We start from the raw sequence: 13,838 nt of genomic DNA on the forward strand, positions 1-13,838 counted from the left end.
AATGACTTTATAAAAGTGGACTGAAATTTGATACAGACAGTGAAGGTTGTGAAATGAGCTTTACCGCAAGGAAAAGACAAGAAGATGAAGAGAATTGTGCTGTCCTCTGGCAGAACTTGACGATAGACAGAAAAGATTTGTTTACCTGACGGGCAGTATCATGTCAGGTATGAGGTGAACAGCTAGAGTAGCAGGCAATTAAACTTTCAATTTTAGGTAAACTTTAAGCACTTGGGAAATGATTTAGTTTCTAAAATTACACAAAATATGAAGTATGAACTATAGCCATGATAATTAAAACTAAGACACTTTTAATAACATATGGCTTGCAGAAGATTTACCAATATAAGCAGATTTGGAAGGTATGTGATGCTGGGGAAAGAAAGAGGTGAGTGTAGCCAATCTCGTAGTAGAAAATGTCTTGCACAGTTGCTAGAAGTCTTGAGCAAGAAAAAAAGAATTTAGATGATTGAGGAAGAGAGATGCCTAATATCTTTGCAAGGGAAGGTGTGACTTAAAAGGCAGGGGTCCAATTTGTTATATTTTTAAATGGAAATCTTGCAACTAGGTGGACTTTAGCTGTGGGTGATAACTATGAGTGGATAGAACATTCAAATACCATGGTAAATGAGGGGAAAAGTAAATTGCTTAGTCTATGATCTTCGAGTTTTAGTAGTGAAAGTTAAGGGGAAAGAGATTATAATCCATAATCCTTGAAAAGTGATCTCATAGTGGATGTTTAACATTGTAATGCCATGTATGGTGAAACATTTCACTATTCTGTGTCGAGGAAGACTTGAACTTCTGTAGCAACTGGTTTATATAAGAAAATGGCCTCAGGCTTATTTCTTTTTGTATTAATTAAGTCTAAGTGCTTTCTCCTTTTCTTCTTATGGACAACAACAATGGGTCAAATACTCACTTTGGATAATCTTAGAAGGTGGGGGTTTCATCTAGTTAACTGGTGTTGCCTTTGCAAAAAGAATGAGGAAACTATTAATCATCCTTTCATCCATTGCGAGTACTCTGCTATCCTCTGTTACTTAGTTCTTAACATTTTTGGGGTCTCTTGGGTCATGCCTAGTAACATCCCACGGTTGCTCCATTGCTGAAAATTTCGAGGGCGGGGTCACCTCAAAGAGGCTATCTGGAAAGTTATTCTTGCTTTCTTAATGTGGAGCATTTGGAGGGAGCAATCGGCGTCTCTTTGAGGATAGTGAGTCCAATGTACTTTTTAAAAAATCCTCGTTTTTGAGGTCTCTTTGGGCTTGGGTTTTTATATATGTTCCTTCTTTTGTCTCAGGAAATTTGGTAGATTTGATATGCTTTTTAGATTGTACTAGCCTCTAGGGTCCTGGTTCTCTTGTATACTTTTCGTGTATGAGGGCTTTGTCCCCTTTTTCTATAAAATTTTTGTTATTCGTCACAAAAAAAAAAAAAAAAAAAAATAAAGTCTCAACTCTAAATAGCATGTCATATATCCTTTTTAATGACTTAAATAGCAGGCCATATAAAAAAAGGAGATTTGAGTGTATATGCTACAACATTTATGGGGATACTTTGGTGTTGGTTAGTTATGCGAATGAGTGGAAAGGAAATGATGCAATACGAGAATTAGTGAGCATGTTACAATACCATAATAATTAACAAAAAAATTGTTTTAATTCCTAACTCAATTGCTCTGAAACATGCTGGGGCCAGGAGTGGTTAGTCCAACTTAGTCAATGATGATGATTGTGATACTGTCAAGGTGATTCTGTTGGGCAGAACAGAAACCTTCAATGGTTAAATGCAAAGCATATTTTACTGCTAGTTGAAGGTCAATATATTCAGGGAGAGGGAGTGAATGACACCCACTCCCCCCTTCAAAAAAAAAAAAAAAAAAAGAGAAAGAAAGGAAAACAACACCCCATATTCCATAGGCAATGGAGAGCCTGCTTTATGTACTTGCAATGATATGAAACTTGGATTATATTAATGTCACTCTATTAATGTACGTTAACATAATACCAATAGTAATTTAGGGATGGTTGTAGATAAGATATGCATAACAGGGTAGAGTATTCAATGATATCTAAAATAAAAGTCAGATGTAATTGCAATCGAAGTGGAAGAATTGTTAGTGGCTTGTTATATGATACTGATCTTTATGGGTGGAGAATAAGTGATGGTGGTCATTTAAATGATATTACGACATGAGGCTCTAAACAGCCCTAGTTGATATCCTTATCCATAACATGATGAAGAAATTTTGTAGCATAATCTGTCAAGGATCAATTTTTTGTCTCTAAAAGTTTTTTAAATTTCTGGCTGTAAATTCAAAAGAAATCATACAGTTTCTTGACCAGCTGTGATTTCTGTTACCAAATACCTGAAGGGAATAAGCACATTAGTTTCCATAGCGCCTTTGTGGTTCTATCACATGACCTTTATCAGTGGATTTTCTTAGTGTATAACTCTGGCATCCGAGATTGATTTGTTGTGTTTTATTGAGTTCTAAAGTGTTTAACTTCTCTTGTAACAGCGAGGCCTATTTCTTATGTTATGTTCGGGGGTTGGGGATGTACCTTAACAGTGAGATTCAGAACACATCATGTATCCCTGCAACAATATGGGGATAAGTGATTCCATAATCCACTTGTCTAATTCTTCCAAACATCAAAAAGCCAAACACACTTCAATTGATGTCAGTATTAGAAACATCTTGTCATTCTTTCCTATTCTCCAAATTTCTTCCATGCTTAAATTCTAAAATTTCAGTTCTTTCATAAGGAGGCTAAGGATAGAGTAAATGTTTGGGATCAACGTCAAATCAACACTTACAGCCCATAATCAAGCTGACTTATCCTCACTGTGTAGTCATGAAGTAGACAATGAGTGCTTGCACAGAACGCTTGTGGGTTGTTGGATGCCATTCAATAAGTTACTATCCCTGTCTATAGGTTAATCCCACCATATCCTATTCTCATAATCTTACAACAATTTATTCAATTTTGCAGTTTAGGATTTTGACAGAACATTAATGCTTGCTGAACGACCATTACCTCTTAACTGTTAGATTAGATTCTGAATTCTTCCACAAAATAGACTTAATTGATGCAATGTTTACCAGGTGCTGGAGTCTCATTGATTAATGTTTCTATCGTGGTTCTTTATAATGTTTCTTAATATTTTCCCAGTAGAAAATTTGGAAGTGGTGATTGAATAAGTAGAATTGATATAACTATCATTGTGCTTAAATTATAAACTACTCTAACTATAATTCTTGGTTTTCTTTATAAGAATCCAATTCTCGGTGAACCATTTCCAATGTTTTCCATGGCATTCAGATTTTATCTAAAGTTTACCACTGCAACAATATTTTCCTTCGTAGAGTAAACAAGGTGTATTTTCCAGGTAATAATCTACAGAAGTCTACAGATCTGCCAGACTCTTCAGAAGCAACTCAAACCATCCTTATAAGAACAAAGAAACTGTTTATTACTGGTATGTTGCAACTTGGACATTGACATGTAGATTCCTTGCTTGTAAATGTGATATTTTAGCAGTCCACTTTATGGGAATTATTCAAGACAAACAATCTTTTGGTAATTTATGGACATACTTCTTCCCAAATAATTCTTTGTAAAATTTTGCTTTTCCGAATTTTATCTAATTAAAATATGTTTTTATCTTGTCTCCCAAAATACCATCAAGCACACTATGGTTTCTTCCCTTTATGGGAGCATATAATTTTCTTTCATCATAATTTCTCTATTCAGCAGCTTTTCTTGTGTGCCCGAAACTCCAGGTCTCCCTCTTTTCTTATTCGCTAATGACACTCTACCTATAAACAGGCTTGTCGTTTTATACGTCAGAGAAGACTCTACGAGCAGCATTTGAAGGCTTTGGTGAGCTTGTTGAAGGTATTTTTGCATTTCCATGATCATAAAAAGAGATGTTTCAGTTCCTTAGCAAGGTATGCTCACACCGATGGACTGCTTTCTTAACAGTTAAAATTATAATGGACAAAATTTCTAAAAGATCCAAAGGCTACGCATTTATAGAATACACTACAGAGGAGGCTGCTAGTGCAGCACTCAAAGAAATGAATGGCAAGGTCAGTCAGTCTGCACCCTTCCCATCGAATTAGGATCCTCTCCAGTTAGTTATATTAGAGGGGTATTTTTGTCCCCTAAAAAAGTAAAAAGACAAAAATACCTCTCAAATATAACTAACTGGATATTATCTAATTCAAATGAACTGGAGAGGATTTTGTTCCCTTCTCATCGCCCCCAATCCTCCTTTCTTTGAAGAAAGACTGAGCCCTACTCTTTCTTATGGTGCTTGCAGATCATTAATGGGTGGATGATAGTGGTTGATGTTGCCAAAAGTAACCCACCAAGATACAGCAGAGGCAGTCCCACATAGGAATTCTTGTGAGAGAGAGAGAGAGTATGTAGCCACTGCCATCAAAGTAAGGCAAGAATTTCATGCTATTGCGCTCAAGGTGTTGGGCTATTCTGCAAACCAGGCACTTCAATTTTGTACATTGAGTACCTGCAAGAGATCTTGTTTGCCAATCAGTAGGATTGTGAAAAGACTGTTGCATCAGCATTGTGGGATAAAAATGTAGTATGCATCAATCAATACTATTTTTTTTTAATTGTAAATTCAAGAAAGCTCAGACAGTTTATGAAAACAAAAACGATTATCATGTAAAGTGCATCTAAGAGAAAAACTTGGGTTTGAGACATTTGAATTGCCAAATTTTAAACCACTCTTTCTAGGTTTGTTTCATGTGTAACTTTTCTAGCGGTTTCTTTTTGATCATTTGATCCTTGCTGGAAAGAAAGACATGTATATTGCCATTATGAGAGAATTTGAATGGAAATGACATCACTGTTAAATAGTGATACTTTTTTTTTTTTAATGGTTTTTATTTGTATGTTGTGATACAAGTTTTAGGCTACCAAGTGACGTGGCACATGCCACATCTGATTAAAAAAAAAAAAAAAATTAATTGAAAAACCTTTAATCCCTCCCCCCAGTAATATAACTAATTTTCCCCCAAATTTTTTTCTAAACCCATTTTCTCCCCCACCGTGTGCTCGTCTTCACCACCGCTGATCACCTCTAACACTTTAATGGAATGCTGATGCTCGTCAAGCGACCTCTGCTGATGCTAGCGTCAATCATCATGACTCAGCTCTCCCAAAATGTTCCCTCATCGTCAGTTTTACCACAACAGTGCATCAGCTCCACCACCACCGGGAAGGCTGCAGCTCGACACCTTCAAGCACCCCTCAAACAGTTGCTGCCCACGATTCTAATATGCTCACATTCCTCAAAAGTTTTCATTTTGGTGTTTTTCGATTTGTTATATTTATATATTTTTGTTGATGACATGAGGGGGAGATTGTTATTATTGGATGTAATTTAGATTTGTTCCTACTCTCTCTCAATCATATGGTCTCTCTCAACCAGAATTTGCAAGTTTTCAATTGAATCTGAATTGGGTTTGTGGGTTTTCGTTCGTTGTGTGAGGTGCTGTTTATAGATCTAAGTGGTTGGTTGATGAGCAACACGAGAAAAATAACAAAAAATGTAATGGATTCTTGAGTTGCATCAATCTTTATTTTATGGGCTGAAGTAGTAAAGACAAACAAGAAATTTGATTTGGGAATTGCTCATCTTTTCTTGGATTTTTTGTCACTTTTTTTTTTTTTTTTTTGGAATAATAATGCTGAATTCTCATTAATGAATCAATTAAGTGAAGAAAGCTCCATCAAAATAATGTCACGAATATAGTCAAGAATATCATCTACCTAATTCATATTTATGACATCTTGCGTCGCCGCCTTAACTAAACCATGGGCCGCTTTGTTCGCATCCCTCCGCACGTGACATATTTTTTGTCACTTTTGAAGAGTTCTCTAAGAGTAAGGTTTTTTTTTTTTTTTTTTTTTTTATTTTTGTTTTTATCAACGTTTGAAGGGGCAATAACCCCTTCAGGTCCTCAAGTAGATCCGCCACCGATTACCATCAATGTTTTATAATTTCTATAAAAAAAGAAAGCCAAAAATTAATAGAATATATATATATATATATATATCGTCAATTGCTATTTCAACATCACTCTCATAATTAGTGAAGATCATTGAATTTCAACTATATGAATTATAGTAAATGATAAAGTTTTCTTTTAAATTAGATTAAAGAAAATTTCTTTTAATTCATTCTATTAAATTAATACATATTTTTAAAAATATATATGAGAATAAAAACTTTAAAGACAAAGTCATTTAATAGAATTCCTCCAATATAATTTTGAATAAAACTTTATCTTATAGTAGTAGCTATGGAAATTTTCCCTCCGTCAGCAACAATCACAAAACCCCATCATCCATAATTGCTCAAAACCATGCTAGCTCAAAAAGGATCTTTTCTGGTCACCTTAATCTACTTGTAACTTAAGATCACTAGATGCTAAGCTTTGGCTTCAATTTTGGTACACCAAAGTCCATTGTGCATCTTACTAGCACTAGATGCCAAGCTAGTAGTAAGTTAAGGCTAGTCACTAGATGCCAAGCTAACTATTTCAAAAAATGCTATTTGAAAAACTAATAATTCCAAAATGCAATTAATTAATGAAAACACAATTTTTAAAAGTGCAGTTAAGTATTTAGTAAAATAGTGTTTTAACATTTAAAAACGCATGTTCTTATGTGCGGGTTGAAAACGTAGATTATTTCATGTTTTAAAACCCTATTTTTGTCAAATGTAGTTCTAAATGGAATATGTTTTTACGATTTTGTTTAAAAACGCATTGGAAATCACATGGCCAAACACACTTAGTTTGTAATTCATGAAGAAAATGAGAAAAAGAACCACTTTTGTATATGACTTGAATTTTCAAGTCATCACTTTTGTAGTGTGGGCCCAACATAGTCCTTTTACCCCTTGGATTGGTTTTGTGGTGTTTTTGGCTTATTAGTTTTCTATGAGTACTCTTTATACAAGCTGATTTTGGAGTGCTAATTTGACCGACTTCAAGGCTTATAAAAGGAGCAACAATTCAGCCTTTGGAAAATAAGCATAGCTAAATAGAAAGAGAGCTTGTGTGATCTCACTTCGTATTCTCACGGTGTTTCTACCTTACAACACTTAGAGAAAATAGAGTTTTTCTTGTATTAATTTTTCTCTCTTTTTTGTAAGAGTGAATTTGGGTGTATCGGAGCTTTGGGCTTTGAGTAGTTTTTTCCTTACTATCTTTTGTACTCTATCTCTTGTAAGTAAATTTCGTCCGGGTTTTCTCCGCCAGTGAATATAAGTTTGTTAAGCCGAACCACTTAAATTTTGGTGTCTTGTGTGATTTATTTATTTTCTATTATGTTATTTTCTGCTTCTTTGGGATCTTGAATTTAGTTCCGTACACAACAAGAATTTTGATCATGGAATATGTTGTATACCTGATACAACGTATTGGAAATACAAGAATTTTTTTACAAGATTGATTTCATAAAAGTTTAGCTATTCTTGAAATTGAGTTTCAAGTTTATGCCAAAAAGTATGAAATTGTGCAAAGTTTTCTTAAGAATTCTTTTGTTAGCAATAAATGATTTTTTATTCTGTTTAAATCAATTGAATGCTTGTGAGTTATTGTGATGATTGAAAAATCATACAAGGGTAGTACTATGGTTGAAAAACTAAAATACCACGTAAAGGTTAATTATGTGTTTGGCACATAATAATTTTGTTTCTAGCTACTCTCTAGTTTTGAAAATAGTTATTGTGAGACTACACTCATAATCATATTCACTCATCAAAGAGAATATCTAATGGAAAAATCAATTCCTCAAGAATAAGAAATAACATTTTCATCCATTATCAATTTCTCAAGAATAAGTGAAAGTACCTTGTGATCGTTCTTTCCACTATGCATATATTTTATGTGCAAGATCTAATGGTTGATTTGAAAAAAAAAAAATACACAGAAATGAACAAGAAATGTAAAAAGATAATTTCTGTAAACTTTATTGCTTTATTAAGAGTACGTAATAGATTCGAGGCACTTGGAACACAAATCCAAGCAATGTTTTATTATATTATAGACTTGACATGAAAATCCTCTCTTCCCATGATGTCCTACACTTGTGTGAGTTGGTTGACATCGAACGGATAAACATCACTTGGAGACTGGGCTTGGTATGCTCTTTCCCCATACACCGCATATACGGCGTCAGTCGGATGGACTCCGTCCCAATATTTATAGTTGGTCCGATTACGGCATATCTTTCCAGATGGAACGCATATTAAATTTAGCAATGTTTCACAGCAAGAAACATTCGCAACCTTGGAAGCTGACACGAAATTCCATCTCAATCTCATTAGTACTAAATCTATAAAGAATATATATTAAGAGATTTGATCAGGCAATATAAATACCTATAGGTGGGCTGGACTCAATTCCAGAAGCATTTATGAAGATGAAAGTAGCATTGGTTAGATTGGTATTGAGTTGAGCCACAAGTGATTTAAGCCCAACGTTGAAAAGTTGGGTTGCATTGTTGATGTTGTCCACACATGCAGAGCCACTGCTTCCACTTCCACATGCACTCCGTTCAAATGGAATATTACCTAACGCAGTCAGGCCGAAAAGGGCAAATTTCCTTGCCCCAGACTTGTACAAAGTCTAGCATCAACATAGCCATTAATTAGAAGATAACATGGGAACCTTTCATTACACTCTCAACTATAAACGGTTTTTCAATCCTAACTTCCACATTTACAAATTTTCAATGTTAATATCTCACGTTTTGAATCTTTTAATTTCATCTATTTGTTTCTTAAAATGCCCAAAACGTCCTTTTAAAAAAAAAAAAAAAAAAAAAACGTGAAAATTTAAAATTAAAATTCTGGTGACCCATGACCACACCATAGGTCTGTGATCCCCTAGCTAACCGTGGGTCACCCGTATTTTGAATTTCTCAAACGGGTCCTGCATTCTAGGCATTTTAACAAAAAAAAAATTAGTAAATTAAAAGGGGCCAAAACATAAGATACTGATATTCAAAATTTTTAAACTTTTAAGATTATGATTGCAAAACAGATTATATTCCGTGGGTGTAAGTGAAGTTTGCTAGAGATATATATATATATATATATATATAAAAATAATAAATAAAAAAGTATGAAGAAAGCGTTGTAATTACCTCTAACTGCTGAGATAATTGTTGATTGAGAACAACAGCATATTGTTGTGGAGTGTATATGCGGCTAGTGGTGTAGAACTGCGGAAATAAGTAGTTGGCAATGTAGTCGTTAGTACCTATTGCAACAGAGAATATGCACTTGCTTAGGTACTCTGCGGTTGACATGTTTCGATTTCCCAACGTCTTGTTGATCTGCGACAACGTAATTTGGTAATTTTTCAACTGCATATCCATGCTTATTATATCACCCTGCAATCATAAGACAATGTTTTATGTTTTTTTACCCAAAGACATATATGACACCGTTGCACATGCATGTGAGAAGCATTTGAAAAAGGAAAAGCTATTGCCAAGAATAGAAAAAAGTAGAATCATATTTCTCAATTTGGTACCAACACATTTGAAAACAAAAAATTGAAGCATTTCAGTAATGATTTTTAGGTACTTTCATTTTCATAAAATTGGTGCACAATTTTCTGAGGAGAATCCTCTCCATTTTAAGTAAAAAGGAAATAAATTATGTCATGGTACATATGAAGGCTCCATTTTTAGCAAAAAGGTAATATCGAAACACATAATCACTCGAAAGGGATGGGCAAGGAAAGTTAGAGCTTAATTTCGAAGAGGTCAGAAGGTATAAAATTTAAAGATTCAAAACCAAGCTTTTGAAGTTTTTATTTATGCTTGTTTGTACGTCTATATATAGAATGACAACATTAAGGAAAAAATATAAAAAAGCTTTCCAAACTATCAGTCGTTTGCAATATAATCTCTCAATATTCAAAAGGTACTAAAGTAGTCCACAAACTACCAAAATATATCAAAAATGCCACTTATTTTTTTATATTCTTATAATACCCCTATTTTTTTAACAAATAAAATAATAAAATAATTGTAAAGAAAACCAAACAACTTGTTTTTTTTAAAAAAAATAAAAACCAATGGGCTAATAAAAACAAGTTTTTTTTTTGGAATAAATAATAAATAATTAGTCATTGTAGTTGGTCTAAATTACAAATTGCTTTACGTCGTATTAAAGTAAAATCAAAGGTACGGTTCTTGAGATATTCCAAAAAAAAAAAGGGTACTAAAGTAGCCCATCAAACTACCAAATTGATTTTACTTTAATACGACATGAAACAATTTGTAATTTAGGCTAACTCCAGTGACAAATTATTTACTTATTCCAAAAAACAAAAACAAAATTTTCCCATTGTTTTTTTTTTAAAAAAAAAAAAAAAATTGTTTGGTTTTTTTTTTACAATTATTTTATTATTTTATTTGTTAAAAGAATAGGAATATTATAGGAATACAAAAAATAAGTGACATTTTTGATACATTTTACGGCCGATAGTTTGAGAGACTTTTTTATTTTATATTTTTCTCCTACATTAATAAAATGTGGAGGGACGCAGGACAAATGACTGATGCTATTGGAAATGGCAGCTATAATTGTAACGGTCTTAAGGTCGGTAGTAAAATTTATTGTTAGATAAGTTTTGATCCGCACAAAAGACATAACGATTTGGCATTGTTTGTGAGAGAGATGCAATGAAATAAACATACATGTGAAATCCTTCATGGAGAAGGGGAGGAAAATATTTTCACAAATCCCAAGGCAAAGAAGCTAAGAAAATATTCTTTTTGTAATCATTTTTAGAAAGAAAAGTACAAGTCGGCAATCATATTTTAAATAGAAAATGAAAGTGAATAACTATAATTTTGAGTCTGACGTAAATATTTTTAAAAAGTAAGTAACTAAAATAGAAAATAAAATATTTTTTTTGCTAAATATTTGCCGAGTTGAATGTGTATGCTCTATATATTGCTAGCTTGATGATGGTAAATTCCAATAATTACGTAGATTCTTCCAGTTTCATTGCGAATTCCAGCAGAACCAGATGCATAATTGACACCTCTCAATATTTCCTCGCCTCTAGCAGTAGCAAATGGTGGGATGTATTCATCGAATCCCAGATTTTGAGCTGTAATGAGAGAGTGATCAAAAGCATCAGACTTTGGGAAATCACAAGAAAGTTCAACACAACCTTAATTAAGAATATATAAAGGCAGAAAAAGTGGTTTAAATTTTTAGTTTATGCAAAAATAAACTTAAATCTAAAGAGGAAAAAATTATATATGAAAGGGCAAAATGCAGACCAAGGACATCGAGCATGTTCCGACCGTTGGAAAACCTTCCCGTAGGCCCCTTGGGGAAATCAACCCCATAGGGTAAATAATTGGCTTTTGTCAATGTCAAACGATTGTTGTTGTTCCCATCATCCGACAAGGATTCCCCGAACACGTAGAGACAAGGTACTTGTGGATCTCCAACTGCATTACAATGTTGTTGCAAGTTTGATAGCAGCAAGAAAATAAGCAGCATCCAAAACAATGACTTGAGTTGAGATGCCATTGACAACCAAAACAAGTAAAGCTTAAAGGATCTGATAGATTGAAGGCCGGTGTAGTACAAAGATCATGAACATGAGAGAACTATTTATAGCCTCCACCAAAGTTTCTAGTGAGCTACTAAATAAAAATAAATTTTTGAATATAAAGAATTTGATAGATTGGCCCTCACCCAAAGTAAGTCTACACATCCTCCCCCTATCCTATGTGGCTATAATTTGTTGTTAATACCAAATAATACAATATTCAAAATTGGAATGGTTGATACGCAACCCCTATGGTAAATTGGTGTGTAGATTAATATCATAGGGACATTACAAATTGAGTGTCAGATTCAACAAAATAAGTACAATTTAGTCCAAACTGCACACCGCATACCTTAATCGGCTTAGTCTAACATGCCCCATTAAGCTAAAAAAATTAAGATAAGAAAAATAGAATAGATTGAATTTGATAATTTAGGAAGGAAATATTAATTGCCTTCGTGACCTTAGCCTTAAGCTAAGCTAATTGATCATTCCTTTGTGGGTTTAATGGGGGAGTAAATCAATAGAGTAATGCCAAGGATTATCATTTTATTCTCTTTTTATCCTCCTAGCTAAAGTTGATGTGACTTTTAAAATTACCATTAAATTTTAGATGAATCATACTTGAATTTTGATCAAATAGTGATTTTGAAAGCCACATCAGCTTGAGAAAGATAAAAAGATGGTCCCTAGTATTACTCAAATCTATAAGTCATATTTATCAAAAAAAAAAAAAAAAAAAAAAAAATCTATAATACAAGCCAAGGTTGTTCATCTTGTTCGGTGTATTATTTGGGTTTTTATTTTTTTAATTTTTTACTTTTTTATTTTTATTCTTTTCTTATATTTGTTGATATGCTATGGCCGGGTACGTTTGTCATTGCCATTTCATAGAAAAAAAAGGTTCAATTTTAAACCAAATCACAGAAAATGAATTGTTTGGGATTGCATTTTTAAAACGTTGCGATTTGAAAATGTAGAAAACTTGCATTTTTCAAATCGTAGGTAGTGAGATGCTTTTATGAAAACTCAAAATTTTAAAGGCTAAATTGCGATTTTAAATGCCAAACCGCCATTTTACCAAACGGTTAATTGCATTTTTAAAAATCACGTTTTAAAATCGTAAATCCAAACGGACCTTAAAATAAGTCTAACTTCAGTTTCATCAAAAGTCACAAACAAGCAGTTGTATCTTATTGATGGTTGTGGTGAAGTCTTTATGGTTCACAAGATGTGTTTTGGAATTGCTCATAAGAAGGTCTATGAATTCATTGTTTTCCAAATGGATTTTTTTGAAAGGAGGTGGGTGAAATTGAATAATATTGGGGAGGGAACTATTTATCTATCTCAAAATCGTGGCATTTCTTTTCCTTCGGCAAAAGAATTGGGGATTAAACCAAATTCAATCTACCATACGAGGAGGAAAAATCGACCCGTTTCTGTTTTTGACTTGGAAAATCAAACCATTTCAAGGTTTTACCCGGTCCTATTGTAAGCATTCAATACTAGATTGGATGATGATTTAGCTATGATAGGTTTACAAAAATTGTTATGATTTAATTAATGGAATTAAACTTTAATTTGAATATAAAGAATTTGATAGATTGGCCCCCACTAAGCTAGAAAATTAAGATAAGAAAGATAGAATAGATAGACTTTGAAAATTAAGGTAGGAAACATTTATTAAGGAAAAATATGAAAAAGCCCTCTTGAACTAACAACCATTTTTTAAATAGCCTCATAAAGTTTAAAGTATGCTAAGGTGGTACATCAAACTACCGAAGTGTGTCAAAAGTCACTTTTTATTTTATTTTATTTTATTATATTCTTATAATATAATTATTTTCTTAAAAACTGAAAAAAAATAATAAAATAAAAAACTAAAAAATTAATTTTTTAAAGAAAGATAATTAATTTTTTTAGTTTAACATTTATATTTTTTTATTAAGAGTGACACGTGTAACCATTTTATTGGTGTTGACATGAAATATAACAGAATTCGTCAAATGTTTTAACGGAAATTGACTTTAGAGGCTAATTTGTTTTTTTTGGCATATCCCAAGGACCTTTGTGTTTACTTTCATACGACATTAAGCAACTTTTAATTTAGGCCAACTACAGTATTGACTAATTTTTTATCTATCCCAATTTTTTGTTTTATCCACCCCTTGGGTTTTTATTTTTTTGATTTTTTTAAATAGTTAAG

At 32.8% G+C, this 13,838-nt stretch overlaps 2 protein-coding genes across 2 annotated transcripts; one reads left to right on the forward strand and one right to left on the reverse strand.

Moving 5' to 3' along the window:
- The first annotated feature begins 16 nt into the window (after positions 1-16).
- Positions 17-4,905, forward strand: LOC132167570 (organelle RRM domain-containing protein 1, chloroplastic-like). The gene is made up of 5 exons (XM_059578582.1): positions 17-167; positions 3,397-3,486; positions 3,837-3,905; positions 3,993-4,099; positions 4,333-4,905. Exons 1-5 carry the CDS (start codon positions 161-163, stop codon positions 4,408-4,410), a joined length of 351 nt encoding a protein of 116 aa, XP_059434565.1. The 5' UTR covers positions 17-160; the 3' UTR covers positions 4,411-4,905.
- A 3,087-nt stretch (positions 4,906-7,992) lies between these two features.
- Positions 7,993-11,649, reverse strand: LOC132167278 (GDSL esterase/lipase At1g29670-like). The gene is made up of 5 exons (XM_059578192.1): positions 11,355-11,649; positions 11,055-11,179; positions 9,195-9,443; positions 8,428-8,674; positions 7,993-8,342 (listed from the first exon to the last, which is right to left on the reverse strand). The coding sequence occupies exons 1-5, from the start codon at positions 11,608-11,610 to the stop codon at positions 8,128-8,130; spliced, it is 1,092 nt and encodes a 363-aa protein (XP_059434175.1). The 5' UTR covers positions 11,611-11,649; the 3' UTR covers positions 7,993-8,127.
- Positions 11,650-13,838: the final 2,189 nt, after the last annotated feature.

The sequence above is a fragment of the Corylus avellana genome, chromosome ca1 (genome assembly GCF_901000735.1).
Source record: "Corylus avellana chromosome ca1, CavTom2PMs-1.0".
NCBI classification, from domain to species: domain Eukaryota; kingdom Viridiplantae; phylum Streptophyta; class Magnoliopsida; order Fagales; family Betulaceae; genus Corylus; species Corylus avellana.

Coding starts and splice junctions, on each gene's coding strand:
- LOC132167570 (XM_059578582.1), top strand. Junction 3,487..3,836: donor AAAGAAACTGTTTATTACTG/GTATGTTGCAAC, acceptor ACCTATAAACAG/GCTTGTCGTTTTATACGTCA. Junction 3,906..3,992: donor CTTTGGTGAGCTTGTTGAAG/GTATTTTTGCAT, acceptor CTTTCTTAACAG/TTAAAATTATAATGGACAAA.
- LOC132167278 (XM_059578192.1), bottom strand. CDS start 11,610: ATGGCATCTCAACTCAAGTCATTGTTTTGGATGCTGCTTATTTTCTTG. Junction 9,444..11,054: donor ATGAAACTGGAAGAATCTAC/GTAATTATTGGA, acceptor TTATGATTGCAG/GGTGATATAATAAGCATGGA. Junction 8,675..9,194: donor AATTATCTCAGCAGTTAGAG/GTAATTACAACG, acceptor TGTTGATGCTAG/ACTTTGTACAAGTCTGGGGC.